At 43.2% G+C, this 21,435-nt stretch overlaps 1 protein-coding gene and 1 long non-coding RNA gene across 18 annotated transcripts in view; one reads left to right on the top strand and one right to left on the bottom strand.

The window, feature by feature from the left end:
* Positions 1 to 21,435, bottom strand: part of TNIK (TRAF2 and NCK interacting kinase) — a 316,747-nt gene that overhangs the window by 102,647 nt on the left and 192,665 nt on the right. For all 16 annotated transcript variants that reach the window (XM_039490028.1, XM_039490013.1, XM_039490012.1 and 13 more), the window contains 4 exons: positions 19,138 to 19,228; positions 17,545 to 17,675; positions 7,676 to 7,730; positions 6,641 to 6,719 (listed from right to left, as the gene is read on the bottom strand). In XM_039490028.1, the coding sequence (XP_039345962.1) occupies positions 6,641 to 6,719; positions 7,676 to 7,730; positions 17,545 to 17,675; positions 19,138 to 19,228 (356 nt within the window). The remainder of the gene's footprint in view (positions 1 to 6,640; positions 6,720 to 7,675; positions 7,731 to 17,544; positions 17,676 to 19,137; positions 19,229 to 21,435) is intronic.
* The window catches only part of LOC120372704, a 74,002-nt gene that overhangs the window by 40,706 nt on the left and 11,861 nt on the right, over positions 1 to 21,435 (top strand). The window contains exons 2-3 of one of the 2 annotated variants that reach the window (XR_005585128.1): positions 19,166 to 19,253; positions 21,012 to 21,157. This is a non-coding gene — a long non-coding RNA (uncharacterized LOC120372704). The remainder of the gene's footprint in view (positions 1 to 19,165; positions 19,254 to 21,011; positions 21,158 to 21,435) is intronic. The other variant, XR_005585127.1, reaches the window with a different exon arrangement.

The following is a 21,435-nucleotide window of genomic DNA, read 5'->3' as shown; positions in this document are numbered from 1 at the left end:
GGTGAAGCTTTATTCAGTCCAGTTCTTTGCACATGTTAAAGCAGAGACTGAGCCTCTGAGCCTGTATGTGGATCCACGTGGGCAGACCCCTTCACGTATGTGGAGCCACAATAGCACTGGCAGATCTAATTGCAGGATCAGGGCCTGGATCGTTACAGAGAAATGTAGCCAAAGACTGTACTATCTAGTATGCTGGACAACAAAAGCAACTGGAAACGTCTCATTTAAGTGGCACTCTGTTTTATACAATCTGTTTGCTTAAAACAAACCTTGCAAAAGTAATTTGCTGTCCCCTCCTGAAGTGAACTACCACAAGAATCAGTGTTTAATTACATATTTCAAGTGTTTATTTGACAGTTATTGTAAATAAACATCAATTGGTTATTAATTGACTCTTCCTGGAGTTTAACGGGTATATAAAATGCCTACGTGTAAATGATCATGAATCCCAGCTGCCAGTAATTTGATTTTGTGTTGCAGTACATTCCATTAGATTAGTACCTCCTGTTTACCCAGTCTGCTTATATGCAGTACTAATATTTTAATACACACATGGAAGTTAGTTAGGTATTGACACTACATACCACAAAAATGTCAAACTAACAGTCAAGTTATATTATAAGCACAGACATTATAGTGAGACATTCAGTGCTTTACTGGAAAGCAAATACATACTTTGCACTGCCAGTCTGACAGGTAGTCTTACAACAGCAGTTAAACCGTGTGCACGATATCATCTGTGCATGTATTTTTCAAACATCTGCATATGCATGTAGTGAAATTTACAAACCCTACTTGTATACTTTTCTAGCAGGTCCTGGCTTCTATTTTAAGGGAAAACACTGCAAAACTTGGCACTCTCATATGGCTTTAATCCTAATAAGGCAAAACTTCACTATTTCAAATGTTTTTCACTTTTAGTTTTTGGATTGTTTTGAACACGAAATTCAAACTGAAATTCAGGGAGTTGGAACCTTCTTGAATCCAAGGGGAAAGAAGGGACGCCCAAATCCCTATGAAACAGACCTGCAGCTACGCACAGCTCTGTCTGTAGCCCTGCATTCTGTCACAATGCAAGTCCTGGTTAGCATACAAAACAAATCCCAGCTTTTTTCAGAAAGACTTGTAAAGTGCTGACAAGGATGGGGCTAATGGTATGCCCACCCTCTTCCGGAAACTGCTAAGAGTCCTGTGGGTAACATGTTGAACAAATCCTCCTGATACTCAGAAAGTATAACATGTGAGAATAACAAAGCATTTCCTTAACAATGTTATGGTTCAACACCTAAACCATGCAACTTTTCAGGGCCAGGTTATCTGCTGGGGTAATTCCATGGAAGTCAATGGATTTACACCACCGAGAACATGGCCCTCAGTTTTGCATGTTTCCAACAGGAAGCCTGGTAAAACACATCAGTTTCACGTGAGTTTCACTTTGAGATCATGGAAACTTTCAACCCCCAAACTGAAGGTGAAACTCTGGGTGTGTGAACCTGTGTGTATCAAATCCAAAGACCTTATTTGTACCAAGTTATCAGAGGCAAAGCAGACAAATGTTGCATAATTTAATTATTAACCTATTTTACAGATGAGAAAGATGAAGTGGAGAGGGTAAATGACTTGGCCAGGAACACAGAGATTCCTTTACTAAATAATAAGAACAGTCAATGCTTACACAACACTAGAACTCACATCTGCCTGGCTGCCAAGCCTGTGCTAAGACCATTCCTTTACACTTTTTTTCCTTCTTTGTCCATTCCCAATTATATATTCCCCCTCCCCATTCCAGCAAATGGTATGTGATATGTTGTGATGACAGAAGTAGACACAGCTGTGATTGTCTGGCACACAGGTTTTCCAGCTTCTAACTGTTAACTAACCCACCCACAGTCAGAAGAAGGGATGTGAATAGGGAAGAATCATACAGGATTACTGTACAGAGAAGGAAAGGCTGAGTCGTCTGTTCTTGTGAGCACACATGGACACCCCTAGTGCTTCTACGATCCTAAGAAATGCAAATTATAGGGGGGGGATGCATAACTGATTACATTATGAATGATGTATGAAACAACCCTGTTATACAGCACTTCACACTTTAATAACGTGCCTTTCACCCACAGCACTCGTAGCATTTCACCCATGTTCATGAGACTTGCTCCAGGTTACATTGTGAGCTAATGACAGAGCCAGAAAAGAATCCTCAGGAGTCTGGACTCCAGCCCCTTGTTCTAACCTCTGTCTGCACTGAGAACAGGGACAGCACTGCCTCAAGACAGCTGCATGCTGTTGGGTTGTTGCTCCCTAATAAGCTCAAGTGATTCCAGAAAAGAAAGTCAAGCCCAAATGTCTGACACTCCAGAGTCCTCGTGGCACACAAGGTACAGGCCTGCCAAGAGCCCACGGAGCTCTGTGCAAATTAAAATGGTCCAGGGAAGCCAGAATGTGGTTCACAAGATGGGGCAAGGCAAAAGTATCAGCCACGGTCACTGAGAACCTCTGAGTTGAAGGGCTGCTCAGGGCTAGTGCCTTCCTGAAAATCATCATATCGTGCTGATTTGAACCAGAAGAAGAAGATGATTACAAGGAGCCAGCCTTTAACTTCAAAGAGAAGCGGGGCTATTTTAAAAGCAGGTGCAGGAGTTCAGCAAGAAACCAGGCAGACTGTGTTTCTACAGTGGTTTTTCTATTTGCAACAGCAGGCAAGATCCCAAATCCTTTCTACTTATCAGTGGATTTCACTGACTTAACTTTTTCATCTTCAACCATCAAGGGTTTTGCAGCCAGTTAGCCATTTTCTTCCTATGGAAAAATCCATCTTCATCTCAGTGCTTTAATGTGGCTGAGGTCAATATTGCTGCATATGGAGAGGTTGACAGTCCTAAGCCCATTTAAGACTACTTGTCCTGGGAGTGGAAAGCACAAAACACAGAGGAGAGCTGCTGATCTTTGTTACCCAGCAAGTTGGATTTTTAATTTTTGCTTCTCTCCTGTGATTTTAGTGCTTGTGAAAGATGCAAGACTGAGTTCTGGGGATGTGCAAAACTTACACTGCAGGGATGTGGGCAAGCAGTTTGGGGGGTTCAATTCTTTGGGTTCTGCATACGCAGCTTCTTGCGATTAGACCCAAAACCTAGGACTACAACTCAGTCAAAACCATTGACTTGCACCTGGCTTCATGCTGAAGACATTTAAAACAATGGTTTAAACAACTTGGTTTAAAATCATGAACTAATCCATGTTTGGCATGTAGTTGAGTCCAGAAGTGTGAGCCTGTTGGTATTTCATCTGAGTTTCAAATTCATAATAAAACCTAGCAAGATTTACATCGCTTTGCTGAGAATAACAGCTGTAAGAAATGGAGACTAAAGGCTTCTATTTATCCACAGAACGGATCCAGCCTCAATAATTGTGTTTCAACTGTGACTCGGAGAGGAGTGTAAACAAAATTCAATGTCCATTCAACTCTTGCCTTTGCTGCAGACTGTCAGGAAGGATAGACATGTCTATTGTGCACTAGACAGAGACCACCATTTCATTTTAGAAAGGTCACCCAGTGGCCATCAGATGATAACAAGCTTGCAACTACAGATCTCGGCTGGAATTGAACAGATCATAGAATCATAAATTATTAGGGTTGGAAGGGACCTCAGGACATCATCTAGTCCAACCCGCTGCTCAAAGCAGGACCAATCCCCGAATGGCCCCCTCAAGGATTGAACTCACAACCCTGGGTTTAGCAGGCCAATGTTCAAACCACTGAACTATCCTCCTAGAAGTGAAAGGTTCTGTAATTGACTACAAGTCCCTCAAGCTATCCCATCCCCTTAGAAGTTTTTAAGTCTTGCTCTCTTCTCTCCAAAGAGAGAAGCTGCAGGGGTTAATGACATGAGGGAGAGAACATGACAGCAAAATGACCTGGTGGTTTCACACCCCAAAAATCAATGGGATTAGGATTCAGGAGGGCCAGTGCAGCTCACCAGAAAAAATGGGAGAGTGGTGCAATATATGGGTGTGAGTTTAAATACCCCAAAATCTAGGGACATTTAAATCTAGAGTGTTGGTTCTAGCCCTTCCCTAGTCACAAGCTGAACAATTATTTCATCCCCTTCAACTTTCTGAACGTCAGAACAGTGAAAGTTGGGCTATATTAACAGTGAGACAGTTAGCTGGAATATGAGGGCAGGGTTGCGTGTAGAACAACTCTGGCTTGTGCAAAATGGATTAAAATACTCAAGGGACACAGAGTGCAACTTATCAGAACCAACAAAACAAAACTCCTGCTACTGTTCAATTTTACCATAAAGGCAGGGGAGGAGGAGGGGTTGCTCAGTGATTTCTTTCTTCAGCTGCCTTCTTTCTCTCTGGAGGCTCAGACTGCCTTTGGCTATGTCCACACGGTGAGCTGGGGCTGTAATTTTCCTACTCACGTATGCATACTCGTGGAGGCTCGATGAGAGCTAGTGCATGTATAAATAGTAATGGAGCTGCGGAAGCACAGGCAGTGACAGTGGAGGCCTGGCTGAGCTGTGCTGAGTACAAACCTGCCTCAAACTGGTGGGTATGTATCTGCCATGGCTCAGCCATGCCTTTGCTGTTACCGCGGAGACACTGCTATTTATGCAGGCGCTAGCTCTCGCTGAGTTACTGCAAGTATTTGGACTAGAGCTGGGGAATCACATCCCCCCAGCTCATAGTGCAGATGTAGCCTTTGATGAATAAACAATGCAACATAAACCCTCTCGCTTACCTCCTGCAGTCTGCCTTGTGCAGTAACAGCTAACTCAAAAGGTACGTTTGCCAAGCAGTCAGAGGTGTGACGTCAGCACGGGTAGACGTACCTGAGGTAGATCTGATCTAGCTAGCGTGAGTACCAATAGCAGTGCAGGTGCAGCCCAGCAGACTGCAGTCTGGGCTAGCCAGCAGGGTATATTCCCAGGCTCTCTGGCCGACTTGTACTTGGGTGGCTAGCCCATGCTGCAGCAGCTTCACTGCTATTGCTTCCCATGCTAACTCGATGAAAGGTACCTCTGTACGTCTACATGCGCTGCAATCACAGTTCCAATGGCAGCACAGACAGACCCAATGTGTAAGTGGGAGACTGGGGGCTCATCAGAATACGTGTCTGAACCGTCTGCGGCTGAATCGCTTCAGGTATCAAAAGGAAGTTGCACAAGAGCCTGCAGTTCACAGATCATCATATCATACAACCCCAGCACCGCACTCTGCAGACTTCGGCCTGGTCTGCACGGGGTTGGGGGGGAGCTGAAGAATAATGTAGCTGAAGTCGACGCACTTAGACCTACTCACCGTGGTGTCTTCACTGCGGTGAGTCGACTGCTGCCACTCCCCTGTTGACTCCACCTGCGCCTCTCGCAGCAGTGGAGTACCAGAGTCAATGAGAGCGCGCTCGGGGGTCGATTGATCATGTCTAGACTAGACACGATACATCGATCTTCGCTGGCTCGATTGCTGCCCGCCGAGCTGGCGGGTAGTGTAGACACACCCTTCTGAATAACCACTGTGGATACTGTTTCAGACTGGTAAAAAAGCTCTCTCTTACATTAGATCTTAGTGCAGTGCCAGCCAGCTGATGATGAAGACAGCAAAACTAGTGCTGGGCCTGTGTGTGCGTTTTAGAAGGAGTGGTGCTCTTTGGATGCTGGTTTCAAGCTAAGATGTACCAAGGAATTCGGTGATCACTCCCCACAGCAGACATACCCTAGAAACACTGCCACTTGGACCTCACTTTTCTTCAAAACCTGCCTTTAACTGTGTACTCACTTACCTGTGCTCTCAGCACTAAGGGATAAGAGGCAAAAATTCTAGCACTAAGACAGCACTTTTTCCCTCCAACTCCATACCCCTAGCACTAAGTTGGAGCACTCTCCCTCTGTATCACTAGCAGTCAGGGGTGAGTGGCAGTACTCTCTCTCTCTTTCTCATACACCCCGCCCCAATACACACACCCCACTAAATAGCAGGGCTTCCTGTCTTTTCTGGCTAAACCACAACTGAACCTGGGATGATAAAATTGTGGAAACCCAAGTCTAGTGCACCTTAAGGGTTCCTGCTTACATCAGCACAGTAACAAAACATCTGCTGGGCTTCAGGGATTCTTTATTTTTTTTAAAGTGTGTTTTATTGGAGCGTCCTGGTTTTCTTCAAGATGCTGTTGCATTTTTTCTCTTCCAAAATTTTAAAATAAAACCCAAACTTAGTTCAAATCTCCACATTCCTGAGCCTTCAAGATAAACTATCCCTTTTTGGAATGAGTAAATGTTTCCACTTGAAAACGGAATCTCTTTGGAAAGAAATGGCAGCCAAGTGAAGTGTCATGTGGCTTCAGGCTGCATAGACCTCTTCAGAAAAGCCAACTCTTTGCTGTGAAATGGCAACATTAGAGAGCTTCTCTCTCTCTGTCTCAAAGAGAAGTTGTCACCCCACCCACACAGTGCAGCCAGCTGAGATGAAAGCAATCTTTCCTTAGGTTCTGATCCTGTACCCACTGAAATTACACCGGTGACTTCACTAGAAACAGGATCAGACCCCTAAACTTGTAAAGAGATTGTTTAGTGCTAACAATACAAACAAGTAATAACATTTTACAGCATTGGAACTTCAGTTTGAAGACAAGACTCACCACTTCTTCGATTTCAACCGTGGGGCTGGATTCCGGGGGATGAGGAACAGAGCTCTCATGGGATGCATGTCACAAAGGGCTAAAAGGTACAACAAGAGGCATTAGGTAGGGCAGGAAGCAGAACAGATACTGAGCATTTCACAGATAAAGCATGTGTTGGGGCAGATGGAGAATCTAGAGACAGGATTTCTCTGAAGTAACAAGAACTCCAACATACCACTAAATACCCCTCCAGAGGCACCTTCCAGCCCAAGGAGTGGCATGACGCTAAAGATGGGCTGGCGCTGCAAAGCTTGGATCAAGATCTGAACTCCCTCAAGCTTTGGGGGTGTCTGTACCTGGAGTTTGGGTTTAGAGTTAGGGGCTAGCTGTGAAGTTTGTATGCCTGCAGCTTTGTGTTTAACCACACTGACAGGCACTGATGCAGGCGACAGCTCACATATGTGCTGCACTTCAAAGCCATCGCATGTGCAGGGATCTCTGCCCTTGTTACTTTTAACAAACCAGATCCTAGCATAAAACTGATAGGAGCCTTAACAAGTTTATGAGCTACCTAAATGCATCAGCTAAATCCTTTGCATTGTTATTTTTGCCACAAGAAAGGCCACTGAAATAATACTCAGCACATTGACAATGTTTTTAATTCATACACCTCAGAGTGCTTTAAAAAGAAGGGTAATTATTTTTAATCCCCATTTTAACTAGGAGAAATTGAAGCCCAAGATCACAAGTCAGTGAGACAGCGAGACAGAATCCAAGTCTCTTGACTCCCATTCCAGTGTTCTTTTCACTGGATCACACGGACTTATCATAGCATCTAGAAACCTCCCTGTTTTAGTTCTCAACATTCACCCCCTCCTCTGGGCTCCCTAGTCCACCCTTTGTCAGTCTTGTTTAGACTTTTCATCTCCTTGCCGTGGGGACTGTTTGTATGTAGTCTGTTGTACAAAACAGCGTGCATGGCTGGTGCTTAGCAAATAAGAGCGAGTTACAATTTAGTCGTAATAACTCAACCAAGGCAGCGCGTCTACTTACGAGGAGCACCTTCTGCCATCTCGATGGCTGTTATCCCCAAAGACCATAAGTCACTCTGAAAAACAAAATACAGAGAAATGTCTAGCACAGAAGAACCTTGTAACAATTGAGAGTCCTCTGAGGGAGGAGTGACAGTACTGCACTCCACAGGAAGGGTTTCTGGGCCATTTTATTACTGAGACTCTGATCTGTATTCTCTCTCTAAGTCCTTGAACTCCCGGCTCAGAAGATTCTCTTTTATGTTATTCTCATTGTCAGTGCTTTGGAGTAGGATTCCCCTCCCCAGTGGAGACGTGGTTTTAACTTTGTTTGAATGCCTGAAAAACAATTGCCGTATGAGAACTCGGAAGCCCCATGATCCAGTGTGATCATGTTTCAATAATAAAGCAATACATCTTTTGAGAGTAAAATACAGAAACTCAGACACACGATATTTCAGCTGCAGCAGCAGCACTGGGCAATTCTATGCTGAATTGTTTCGCCCTGCTCCTTCTTCCAATACTGCCAGCTTCTGACTTGTGTGCACTTTAACCTGCAGCCCTAACTGAACAAGGCAGAGTAGGGTGTGCAAGCACAAGACACCTCTGGACTCTCTAGACCAGGGGTCGGCAACCTTTCAAAAGTGCTGTGCCGAGTCTTCATTTATTCACTCTAATTTAAGGTCTCGCCTGCCAGTAATACATTTTAACGTTTTTAGAAGGGCTCTTTCTATAAGTCTATAATATATAACTAAACTATTGTTGTATGTAAAGTAAATAAGGTTTTTAAAATGTTTAAGAAGCTTCATTTAAAATTAAATTAAAATGCAGAGCCCCCCGGACCGGTGACCAGGACCCGGGCAGTGTGAGTGCCACTGAAAATCACCTCTTTTTTGTTGACAGAGATCTTGTCAATATGCTTAGAATCAAAGGAAACAGATTACTTCCTTTACTAAAATGAGATTATTGCAAATGTATTAGTGTGCTTTCCCTTTGCCAGGTGGACTGCAAAGCTTTTCTAATTTTTAAAAAAAAAAAAACTTTAAAAAATCCAAATCAGTATAAAACGTGTGTTTCCTGCTGTGTTTTTCCTTCCCTTTCAGACTCCATAGATTGCCTACCCCTGCTGTAGAGCGAGATACACTGACAGAGTAAATAAGAAGTCAATGGGATTCAACCTGCTCTATGGCTCTTTCCCTCCGGGGAAGGGGGAAGCAATTTAACCACATGTGGAAACTGTTCCTCAGACCCCACACCATTCATACCAACTTCTGTTGTAGCTGCTGCACCTTCTCTCCTCTCCCTTTTTACTTCAACACATTTGAAACATTTTAATACTTGGGAAAGGAGTGACATTGGCAGTCCCATCGACTGGGGCGCTCTGTCAACAGAGGGACAAACCCTGATGTCCTCATTCAAGCCAAATTCTCCCTGGAATTTTTGCCTGGGGATGGACTAAATCAGACTGGATTCATTTCTTTATTGAAGGCATCTTTACTGGCGTAGCTGAACATCTTGCATATATTCATGATGTAGCAACATCTTTCCGTCCTCTTATCACAGATAGGGAAGCTGAGATAGAGAGAGGGGAAGTGACTTGCCCACGGCCGTATGCAGTGTGTGGCAGACCCAGATATAGAATCTGGACCCCTTGAGTCCAAGGACTTGTTTACACTCAGAAGTTTTGCCTCTAACTATACCAGTATAGTTAAGCAGCAGAACCCTTCTGCTGTGGGCACAATTATAGCCGTGTTTATACCAGTAGAGCTTATTCTGATTCAGGAACGGAAATAAGCTATTGCAGTATAAGGCACCTTTATACTGGTAGAAATGAGTCTAGGCGAGGTCTACAGTATAAACTCGAGGTGGCATAGCTCTGTCTGTCAGAGATACCAACAAAGGGGGCTGGGGGCTGGAATAAGCTCTACCAGCATTGGTGCTGGTATAATCTGTGTCCACACCACTCGGGAGTGCTTTAACAGCACATGATACCGGTACAGCTATACCAGCAAAGTGCTCCTTGTGTAGGCCTGGACCTATGCTAGGGCTTTACTGATATGTCGGGGGGGGGGGGGGAATTAGTTCACCCCCTAACAAACATAGTTATATCACTAAAACTTTTAGGCATAGGTCAGCCCTTAGACTGTCCCTCCCATCTAAACTGCCTTGCTAACCCTTTCCTGATGAAGGTGTGGGGGCAAGGCAAACTTCCAATTCCCCTGTTAGGGGCCCTGCTTTCCTCCGTAGAAGCAGCATTGTGTCCAGCCCCAGATCTCAGGGGATCCATCAAATTCCAGGACAGATGTCCCATAGGAGCTGTGCTGCCAGGGCCAGGGCTGTCTTCTGCTAACAGCCACCCCTTTACTCCACCAATGGAAAGGTGCCAGAAAAGCTAATACAGCCTATGGTTCCTGCATGGTACTGGAGGAGGGGGTGATGTGTGTCAGTGCTCACACAGGAGCGGCGAGAGGTATATGTAGAGGAGCCCCTTCATGCCCACATCGAGGAAGTGGGATGATCCCTGCTGTCAAGGGACTGGACTGAGATCCACCAGAGTATGACCTATAGAAATCTAAACAGTTATCAAGGATGCATCCTTGATAAAACTGACCTGGGCTGGATTTGAACTGATGTTAGAAGGCTCCATGTTCTCCTACCAATCCTTTGAGCCCTCCCTATGGCAACTAATTTCACAACATGCACCACCATCAAATTAGTGGGCAACAGAACAAAGGTGGAATGTCATGGCTATGCTTTTAATTCTTTCTAGCAAGACTTTGATGTTAAGAGCAAATGGTTCAGTTGATGGCACAAATAGCCCACAATATCAATCAGTGTGCCCCATTGGTAGTGGACAGCTCACTAGTTAAAATTAGATGATCTACAAATGGATTTGATGCAGTGCCCATAAACAGGCTGCTTAGGATTGCTTAAAAATATAAAGCGTCTTGAGATAATTCAGAAGAAAGAGGGGACTGAGCTAGGTACTGTTGATTAAATGGGAGACAGGAGAGCTATGTTTCTCCATTGGGAGGAGAAACAAACAGATATGATTCCTTGTATTCTGCTCCGAAACCTTCTGCAACCCACGTGGCGAATTCAGCAACTGATCTCCCGAACACCTAGAGCAAATGGGGAGCTTCTTTTTCGAAAACTCACTTGATGTAACTCTCCTATCACTTCTCCTCGGATCATTGCATTTTCAAATGGCAACATTTATATTCCTGGCTATTCACCAGGAAGCATTTGGAAGCGGTGGTCAACTGCCCGTGCTAGAGAGCGTCTAGAAGTCATTGATGTGCTGGGTTTAAGCTTTGAGATCCATTAATGAATCTCAAAGACACTTCAGTTCTTGCAGACTGGAGAAAATGCTTCAATTACCAGGACACGGGAAAGAATTAATGTATATGCATGAGAGAGAGAGAGAGAGAGAGAGAGAGAGAGAGAGAGAGAGAGAGAAAGTGATAAGTTTCCTTAGTGGCCATGATACAACTTACTTTTGGCAGAAGTTAGGTAATTCATTACTCTAGACACTGTGTAGGTAGAGCCGTATAATGATTTATAACCAAGTACCGAATACATTAAAAACAGAACACAGACTAATTTCAGTGCCTTCATTTGAAGTATAGCCTCAGACACATCTCTGAGGCTGGTGGACAGCCAGCTGGCACATAAAGAGACTCAGCTAAAGCAAAGCCGAGGAGCTCTCCTATAGATGATATACTCCACTGCAGAGCAGGGGAAAAGACCAAACTTTCAGGTACAGCCATCTACTCCAGCTAGGGTGACCAGACAGCAAGTGTGAAAAATCAGGACAGGGGGTGGGGGGTAACAGAAGCCTATATAAGAAAAAGACCCAAAAATCAGGACTGTCCCTATAAAATCGGGACATCTGGTCACCCTAACTCCAGCAGGGGTCCACTAGCAACAGCTTTGCCTTCTGGTGCCTGTCAGCATATCCAGTTCTATACTGTAGTCCACTAAGATGATTTCCTGTCTTCATTGATATGAAGCCAATGATCCCAACTGTCTATGGGATCAGTGGCGGATTACTGCACAGGCCCACGGGGCCTGTGACCAGGGGCCCTGGCCAATTTGGAGCCCCTGGAAAAATCTCCCCCTGCCATGGCCCCAGGGTGGGAGGAGCTCTTGCTCCTTGATGCAGCCATGAAGCCATGGTGGGGGCACAGAGATTCTCCAGCCTTGAGGCCGCAGTGGGGGGGAGGGCAGAAAGGAACGAGGGGGGGGCTGTGGGGAAAGGGGGGAATGGGGCAGGGCTGTGGGCAGGGCCACAGGCAGAGGAGGCAGAATGGGGGCAGGCTCACAGGCAGAGAGGGTGGAGGCATGGTTCTGGTGCCAGAGTCCCCCACTTGCTCCGACCCTAGGCTCCAGGAGACGTTAATCCACTGTGGATTGGGATAGTCACAGATACACTCCCCTGCTGCCCCCGCTCCCCAATGATACAACAATGTCTTCTGCCAGGCCCTTAAGACAAGACCATGTCTTCATATCTTCTTTAATTTCCTTGCACTGAGGTATGAGAGTAAAAGTCCTGGTCATTTTGGTGTTATAGGTGCATTAAAAGACTTTTTTTAAAACACCACAATCAAATAAAGCTGTTGAATATTGGAGATCAGTAACATACTACAGCACAACCTGCAGTTGAGGGGTCAATACCAATTGGTTACCTGGTAAGGTGGAACTTCAACTACAGTTCAAACAATTTTTTTTTACAAGAAACGTTGGGGATATACTTTAAAGTGGTCTCTTAAAGGAAGAGGCTACCTATTCAGGGTGGTCTTTACATGGTGGCTTCTCTTTATATGGATAGACTTAAAAATCACAAATAGTTACATTTTAAAACATAATAGGCCTCATTCTGCCCTGGCATGCAAGGGTGCTATTCCCACTGAAGTCATGATCCCTTTCTACTATGCTTTCGCCTTTCCTCTCTGCCTTCCTCTATCTCTACCTCCCCTTCAGTTTTGCTCTCCATTTATCCAGTCCCCTGTCACATTCCTGCAATCCCTCTCCACCTTTCCCCGCCTCCATTTCAACCCCAGCAAGCGCCCCTTCAAAACCAAACCCCCCAAAACCATGTTTTTATCATATAAAGAAAATGAATATTATATCTAATCAGATGTGTGTTTTGTCTGCCCTCTCTCTTGCTTTTTGTAGTGTAAGGTCTTCAGGGCAGGCAGTGTGTCTTCCTGTGTGTTTGGGAAGCACCTGGCACATTTAGGAGCTACTGAAATTTAATAAACAGCAGCAGCACGGAGAATTGCAGATGTGTTGGCGAGGGTAGCACCCAGCCCAATTTTTGAACGCATTTAGGACCCAGTCCTACTCCCAGAGACCCACTGACTAATGGGAGTGAGATTGGGTCCTTAATCACATGCCAAGACCTGGGGTCCTGAGTTGAGGATTCAGTGTTTTCTCTGCAAGACTTGACACTTCAAGTACATAAACAGATCTCTTCATACTATGTTAGCTACTAAAACCACACAGGTTAGAGACGGATGAGACCTATTAGGTCATCTAGTCCTTCCCGAAGGGCCAGTGCAGGACTGATCCTCGCTGTATGTACTTAGCAATAATACTTATTTATGTAACTCTTTATAGCCACAAATCACCTTGCAAACACTGGACTCAATTCCGCCTCAGTGGCAGAGTATGCTCAGAGGGCAACTGTGGCAGAGCAAGGTGCCTGCAATTCCTCAGCCACGAGGGCACTTACAGGAAACCTCTGCATTCCCCCACGTAGGTAGTGCTGGCCAACAAGAGGCGCACAGCACTCAGAGATGGACCGATTCACCACAAGTCTTGGGCAGTCTGTACCAGGAGGATTCTTATAAATTCTGATGCAAGGTTGAACTTCCCTGGCCCTGGAGACCCCTTGGGTGCAGTCACCTCTACTGGCACAGGAGGGTACAATTCACACCTTTCTGTGCCAGAGGGAGTGAATCAAGCCCATTAACTCATTAATCCTCACAGCATCTGTCTTGCAGGTAAGTACTGTATTGTTATCCTCAGATGGGAAGAATTCATCTGTGCTGAAACTCCACCCGCTTCATGGAGTGACATCAGGGTTGAATTTAGCCCAAGAGAATTTAAGCTACCGATCTAACAAGAGTTAGAAAGAAGCCCAGGCTTAGAACTTAAGAGGTCCTGGCTCCTACTCGTACACTCCAACCACTGGACATGCTGAGATATTCTTAGAGCTTTGCCCAGCCTAGTTTCAGATTCACAGTTGGCAGGTCACTGCCACCTCCCTTGGAGACTATTCCGAAGTCTAATCATGGTCAGTGGCAAGACATTTCTCCTGCTGTTCAGCCTAAATTTTCCCCTTATGAAATTTCATTCCAGTTGTCCTAACTGCAATTCTCTATACTGCCCTAAAAACTCCCTGGCCACTCTTTCAATTTTCCTGTCAACCATCATGTCCTCCTTTGTTGTTGTTCACTCAAGCTATACAGTGCACATTGGCTATCTCAGTCTTTCTACATGGGTCAATTCTTACAATCCCTTCATCATCATTATTGCTCTTCTCTGAACTCCTTCCAATTTCTCAGTAGCCTTCTGGTATTCAGGTGCCCAAGATTATAAACAATACGCCAAGTGATTTTAACTAGATATAGAAAGGGATTATCACCTCTGTGGGTCTGAAAGGGAAGGAAAAACACAGCAGGAAACACACATTTGATACTGATTTGGATTTTTTACTTTTTAAAAAAAAATTAGAAAAGCGTTGCAGTCCACCTGGCAAAGAGAAAGCACACTAATACATTTGCAATAATCTCATTTTAGTAAAGGAAGCAATCTCGGTTTCCTTTGACTCTAAGCATATTGACAAGATATCTGTCAACAAAAAAGAAGAAACCTCTAGGAAAAAAAACAAACCTCAACAATGTGGGTTCTGTATTCACCTTTCATGGTGTGGTTTATTTTTGTGAGATATTTGTTGTATCCTTCTGTACATTACACAGTCAAGCTCTCTTTGCCTAAGAAAACAGTGAGATCAGAAGCACTTTTCCCCCCCAAAGGGTTAAATCTGTGGAGGTTCCTTTTTTTACCCACTAATTCCAGTCTTTTATATTTGTTATCTCAAGCCATTTGGCTTTATACTGATTTGGGATCTGTAGGATCTGATTTGCATCCTTTTTAAAATTTGTCATTTGCATTTCTCTCTTCACTTCAAAGCTAGAGCATCAGCTGTAGTGAGGTGAACCTGAGACTGGAGCCAGATCCAGTGGCCGCCAGATTACAATAAGCTCTGAAAACACCCTGCAGTTTGGAATGTCGGCAGCAATCAGCCTTTTGTTTTATATCCACAAACAGCCAATGCCAGCTTCAGAGACAAAACCAGCTAGTCTGCTAAGACTATTTGATCCTCAAGGACAATAGGGGAATTCTGATCCCAGCTCCTGTTCACACTTCCACTGCATATTAAGTATCCTAGCTATTCTGGAAGGAGGAAAACATCAGGGATTTCTGAGGAAAGAAATGCTGGCTATGAAGATATAAAGCCAGAATTTTTAACAATATCAAGGAATTTCAAGTGCTCTTTCCAGTGACTGACTCCTTTTTGGGCTGTAAACATCTCCAAATTGTATTTAGAAGACGCAACTCAGCAAGGAATCTATCTAGTCCTAGCAAGCAAGAGAGCAGAGAGCATCTCAAGAGGAATCAGGCATACAAGTGAACCACAAGCTTACTAGCCTAAGGGCATACATTCAGCAGATGGAAACCCCCAGGGTATCTGAGCCAGAACGTTGTCTTGGGTGGGGATTTGCAAGGAAGGAGCTGTGCTTGCTGGAAGGAGCGCTGCCAGTGAAGCCAGGGGAAATGCCAATTCAGCAAATCCTCCATGCAACCTCTTTTTGAGACACTCCTTTGAAGTGCTGGCCAAAGATTAAAGCTGATCCCCAGAGTGGAAATGCCTGGGGGAGGGTGGTGGCAGCACCACCGGCCCTCTTGTGGAGTGAATACCCTCGGGGGCACAGGGAAGTATAATTTACATTTCCCCGAGCCAACATATATGAAGCCACCGCTGCTTCTTTGAGTTAGCAAGAGGATGCTCCTTCTTGGTTCCCTCAGTAGAGCCGTGGCCTATGAACCATGAAGATTTCAGTTCATGTCTCAGGAGCAGTATTGTGCAGACTGAATGTACACACACATAAAGGAAAACCAACTAGAGGATTGGGGTGTCCGCTAATTGGTTAAATCTGCTTAGGTATTTGGCAACCAGTTGGCAGACACTATATGTACTAACTAAAGAAACATTACTACTGCCCATAAAATTTTGGAATCTGAACTAAAATGCTTGCAGCAGAGATACACCATATAGTAATTAGTGTGGGTTACATATTAAAAAAGTTCCCTAAATGATCCCTGCTATAAAACAGACTATCCAGCTCTTCAACAGATGCATGTCGTAGTGGTTAACCAAAGAGGGTTAACTATTTGCACATGTGCATATCATTAGCAATTTAAATAACCCTCAGGATGAAATCTGAAGCTGGACAGCTGCTCTCAAGGAAACAATCTGTTAAGTTGCTGACTGACATATTTTAATAGACAAAATGTACAAGATTTTTTTGGGGACATTTTTGGGCCCTCCATCATATATATTTTATTTGCCCCGTGGGAAAAGTAATTGTCAATCAAGGCCATGATGCTGTGTCACAACGGTGGCGCATTTGCATCGTCACATGGGAAAGTCGTATCACTAATATGCGGCTAGCCTTCTATAGGTCCTTGCCTCAGAAGGTCTAACAGTGCTTTCCAAACATGATTTCTGACAATGCCCTCAAGGGATGTGGAATAGGCAAATGCACAGCAAGGTTTAAACTTATTTTTTCAACACTGTCTCTTCATTTCGGAAGCCTAGCTTGAGCCACGTAGGGGATGAGCATACACTGGAGCTCCAGACGACCAGCACTTCTGAAAATCAGATTCTGACCACCCCAAGCTAGATATTAAAAAATGAAACACCCAGAATTAGTGGACACTTTTGGAGACTCGGGCCTAATTGACTTGCCTACAGTTAAAGTCAGGAGTAGAGTACAGGAGTCCCAATTTGACCTTCCATCTATTTCTAGTTTGAACTGGCTTCTATTCCTGCTTCTGCCATTAACTTGAGGCATGATCTTGGGCAATGGCAACATTGCATCCTCATGACAACGTCATAGGCACTGAGATGATGTTATGTTGTCATCAGGCCTCAAATAAAATTGGAACGCCAAGCAGGACATAACAGATCAGTGATAAGTAGGACAGTCCCACAAATTTTTGAACATGCAACCACCATAAGACCTCTGTGTGCATGCCAGGCAGACATGCAGACTTGAAAATATTATTTCAACTCTTCTTCTCTTGACAGGATAATATTAAAATATACTGCATTGAACAGCACAACACAACAGTTCAAAGGAAGCCCCTAATACCTCATTCAGTATTGAGAAAGACCTTTTGCAGTAATCTTTAATGCTTAAACAGCACGACAAGGATTCACATTAATAACAGACTGACAACTTGGAATCTGACTGCCGTAATGCAGGAGAGGACTTTTCTGCACTTCATTGTGCACTTACAAATTTTAAAAGCTGCCAAATCCTTTGCCAAAATCCTGAATATTAATAATGTTTATGACTGGGACATAACATTTAAGATCAGATCAAGTGTCGTCTTCATATGTTTATGATCAGAATTGTAATTTCAAACAGTGACAATGGTGATTTAAAAAGTCTAACGAGATATATTCTTTCTGAGTCTCTTTGCTCATTTTAATACTTTGACTAACTCGGACACTTTAATAAGTATTTTTTAGACCTCATGAATATTACATTTGTAGCAACACATAAGTAAACAAGAAGATGCTTGATTGGGTACCTTGAAGTCGTAAGTGGCATCAGGATTTTCATCACATGCAATGACTTCAGGAGCCATCCAATAAGGAGTTCCAATGAAGGTGTTTCTTCTACCCACTGTTCTGTCGAGCTGAGCGCTGACACCGAAATCCACTGTGGATAAAAAAAATTCAATATGATCATAAGTAAGGCAGAGACAAAACTGAATATTATTTTCCATCTTCATATGTTCCAACTGAAAAATATCAAAGTCGTGTTAAGTTCATACAGACTGACTATTCTCAGTCTTCAGAAAAAAAGATGTATTGGGTCAAAGTCACCCCTGATTGAACTCCCCTGAGTTCAATGGAGTCCTAGCAGGGATGAATTTGGCCATCTGATCTCTTTGTATTGTTGGGAACAATGCTCAGGCTCCTCATTACTAGAGTTTAGTAAGAAGAGATCATGACTCCATGTACTAATGGAGAAGAGGGTTGGGAACAGAAACAAACCAGAGCCTTTGTTCCTTCCTATTCCATGTGTGTCAAGGAAACTCACATATTTTTAAACGCTCCATTTTCTGGAAATTCTCTTCCGGGAAATGGCATAAATACAACAGGCACAGGGAACTAAAGGCTAAGGACAAAGGATCATAGGGAAATGTTAAATGTGGAGCTGCAAAATGAAGCAACAAGTGATATCTTTCTAATCCATGGTAAAATATTCTGGGCTAGATTCTCTGGTTCTCAAAGTTCACTTTGTACCATGTAACTTAAAATGGTTGGAGAATTTCCCCTTGGAGGGGGAACCTCCCCCAGTGTAAAGTTGGATGAGCCAGACTGTGTCCTGAGCTGGAACCACCCTTCCTTGTATAAAGGGAGGGAAGGGACATGACTGAATGAGACTCTCCACCCAATTCTTCCACTTGTGTAAGATCCCTGAGGTACCCCTTGTGCAGCTTTAACATGCTGGTGCTGGACAGCTGAGCCTCAAGCTCTCTGTGAACTAATTGTGTACTGTCTCCTATATTTTCCTTTTCACTGTTGTGTTGTGGGGCATGGGAGGGTGGTGGGCGGTGATGGAACCCGTGACACTGGAAATAGAATGCACAATAATTCCTCTGACTGAGGTTCTCTCAAGTGTATTGATCACGGCACCAACAAGACCACCACAGTGTAAGACTGATTTTGATTGTTCAGTGCACCAACATGCAATTGAGATGGAATCTTCTATTTAAATCTTAAGGGCATCTAGTAGGGTCAGGGTAGAACTATACATTAACAAATTTTCAACATGCAGACACAGGGTCAATATGCAAAGATGATCATGAATGTGTAAATCAACATACAGGTCAAAATGTGATGGTGGAACCGAGCAAATGTCAGTGCATGTAAATTTTTTTACATTTGGATGTCAGCTATCATCCGATGATAATTTAGTGCATGGTATTTAGTCAAATCCAAGTCCATTTTAATGAGTCCAGCACAAAACTATAATCTCAGAAGATACCTATTCTGTCTCCATTCCCAAAGAAAGCAAGTCAGTTACTCACTCTCTACCAGTTTCATTCCACCTTCCCAGCCAACCTCATACCACACTTTCCTTATATTTGCCACGAGTTCTATACCATTCTTACCTAGTTTAACTTCTGCATTTTCTGTCAGCAGTACATTCTGCCCCTTGATGTCTCGATGAATTACTTTATGCTGGTGTAGATGACTCAAACCCTAGAAAATTCAGTGGATAAGCAAGGTCAGTAGAAACCAAATTCAAAGAGTATTATTTTGTACCATTTCCCCCTTGCCATCAGCACACTAATTATTCACCAAAAATGGGAGATTTGGGTTGGAATTAAATCACCTCAAAACACTTTGTCATGTGTACAAAATGTCCTACATTCCACATTGGGATGGCATGAGTAGAAATACCCACTTAACTGTGTTCATGGAAGTCAGTGCTTTATATGGTGAGTGAAAAGAACTGTAAATTCGATAAGGATTTAGGACCAAGCATTCAGTTACTTCAAGAACCAATATTAACCTGAATACCTCAGTATCTATAGTAATGTCTTTTCATGGGCTTTTTTGCCCTAGGGAGCCATGTGAGTAGCTGAAACAGAAAATTTGGTCTTCTCTCTGTATTTCTATCAACCAGGAACCGAAATACCAGATCTCACGTTATATTGGCCCAATAAACAGTATTCATATGCATTAAAAACCTCTATTAAAAATACAAATACTAAAAGTTGCACATATCTCTAATAGAGACATAGCTCAAAATAAAAGTCTCTTTTGAAGGCTAGAGATAAACTAGCTTTCCATTGTGCCTTTTTATTAGTTCATTAATTTCTTCGTGCAACCTGCATTTTTATTTCATGCGTTTTACTATTTCAAGGTTTAAAAGTAATAGCCACCTATATTGCTAGTCTGGTACAATATGGATTACTTTAAAAACTAATTTTGTATTGGTTTTCATTTCATATTAAATATTCATTTTTTTAAAAGAAAATAATTTCCACTATCACTGCTGGCAGTTATTAGTCATTTTATGCTTGTTACTTTGGGACTACTACAGAGATCTAGAAGCCTTCATGCATTCCAATTCTTAACTGAATTATTCCAGTTTTAGTCTCTAACTGTTTGATCCTATGGTGCATCCAAGGAAATGGCAAAGCTTCCATTCAGCTATGTAGGCTCAAGCCCCTGGGTGTTATAAAATCACATCAAACCTTCAATCTTAAATAATATTTATGAGTTCCCATTGATTATAGTGACAAGATAAGCACCATTAATGACTCGCAATGTTATATAGCATTTTCAGTATATGATCATATACTTCTACATGCCACCCTTTACTATCAAGATCAGAATGAATTAATTTGAAATGCACCTAAATGTCCTATGAATAATTTACTTCTATAGGCCTGGAATTATTTTAATGGCTAATTAACTAACGAACTACAAGGACTACTATTAGCGGTATTCCCTAACAGAAAATGACTGCCACCTTGGGCAGGCTAGAAAATTTGTCTAACAAGACACTATGTTGATTTTTCACTAGCCACATAAATGCATACTTGTATCTTTAAAAATATACCTGGAAGACTTTAAATACAAATATATTGTATATGGACCGAAGTTTCCTTTGCCGTACAGTGTATAAATATGTAACAAGTCAGCTTGCCTTTGTATTTTGTGTCTTGAATTGTGTTACAAAGCACAAAAGAGTAACAATGTTAAACACTTGAGAATGGCATCTTTCAATATTACCAATCTCTCAAACTCCTCTGTGGTTTTGGACCTTCCGCCCATCCCCAACCCATACTTTAAACCTATGGGTTTATTTAAAGAGGGATGAAAAGCACTATTGCCACCATGCTTTTTTTCCATACTTAAAGGGAAACCTGTTTTCTGAATGAAGGATAGGAGGATCCTGAAAGAAGATTGGGGATACTATAAGCGATTACTTAGATTGTGGTAGTGACTGTCTTTTTGTTCTGTATTTGTACAGCATCTAGCACAATGGCACTACCACAATATAAAGAAAGGAAGAAAAAGCGGGCACAGTACCATTCCTTTCCGAAGTGCTTCTGGTTGGGAGAGAGGAGAGACAAAGAACTAGAAGTGTTCCAACGGTTCCTTCTTGCCTTCTTAAGCGTATGTACAACAAGGATGGAGAAAAATCCCTTTTCTGGCTCAGGGTCTTCCCCCATCCCCACGCCCCAATCCCTTTGAGTTACAGGTCATGCAATGACTCTCTTCTCCTCAACTCTATAGAAAGAGCAGACCACTGTCACAGGCTGGCTGGCTTTTCAAGGCAAGCTGGGCTCAACCTGGCCCATGGCCTAGGAGTTACCTCTCAGCTTCACCCCTGATCTGTTAACGTAGGGGCAATTAGTGATCCCAGCTGCGTGTAATGGAGACTGACACCACCT

The sequence above is a fragment of the Mauremys reevesii genome, linkage group 9 (assembly GCF_016161935.1).
Source record: "Mauremys reevesii isolate NIE-2019 linkage group 9, ASM1616193v1, whole genome shotgun sequence".
In the NCBI taxonomy this organism is placed as follows: domain Eukaryota; kingdom Metazoa; phylum Chordata; order Testudines; family Geoemydidae; genus Mauremys; species Mauremys reevesii.
This window is presented reverse-complemented; position numbering and strand designations above follow the sequence as displayed.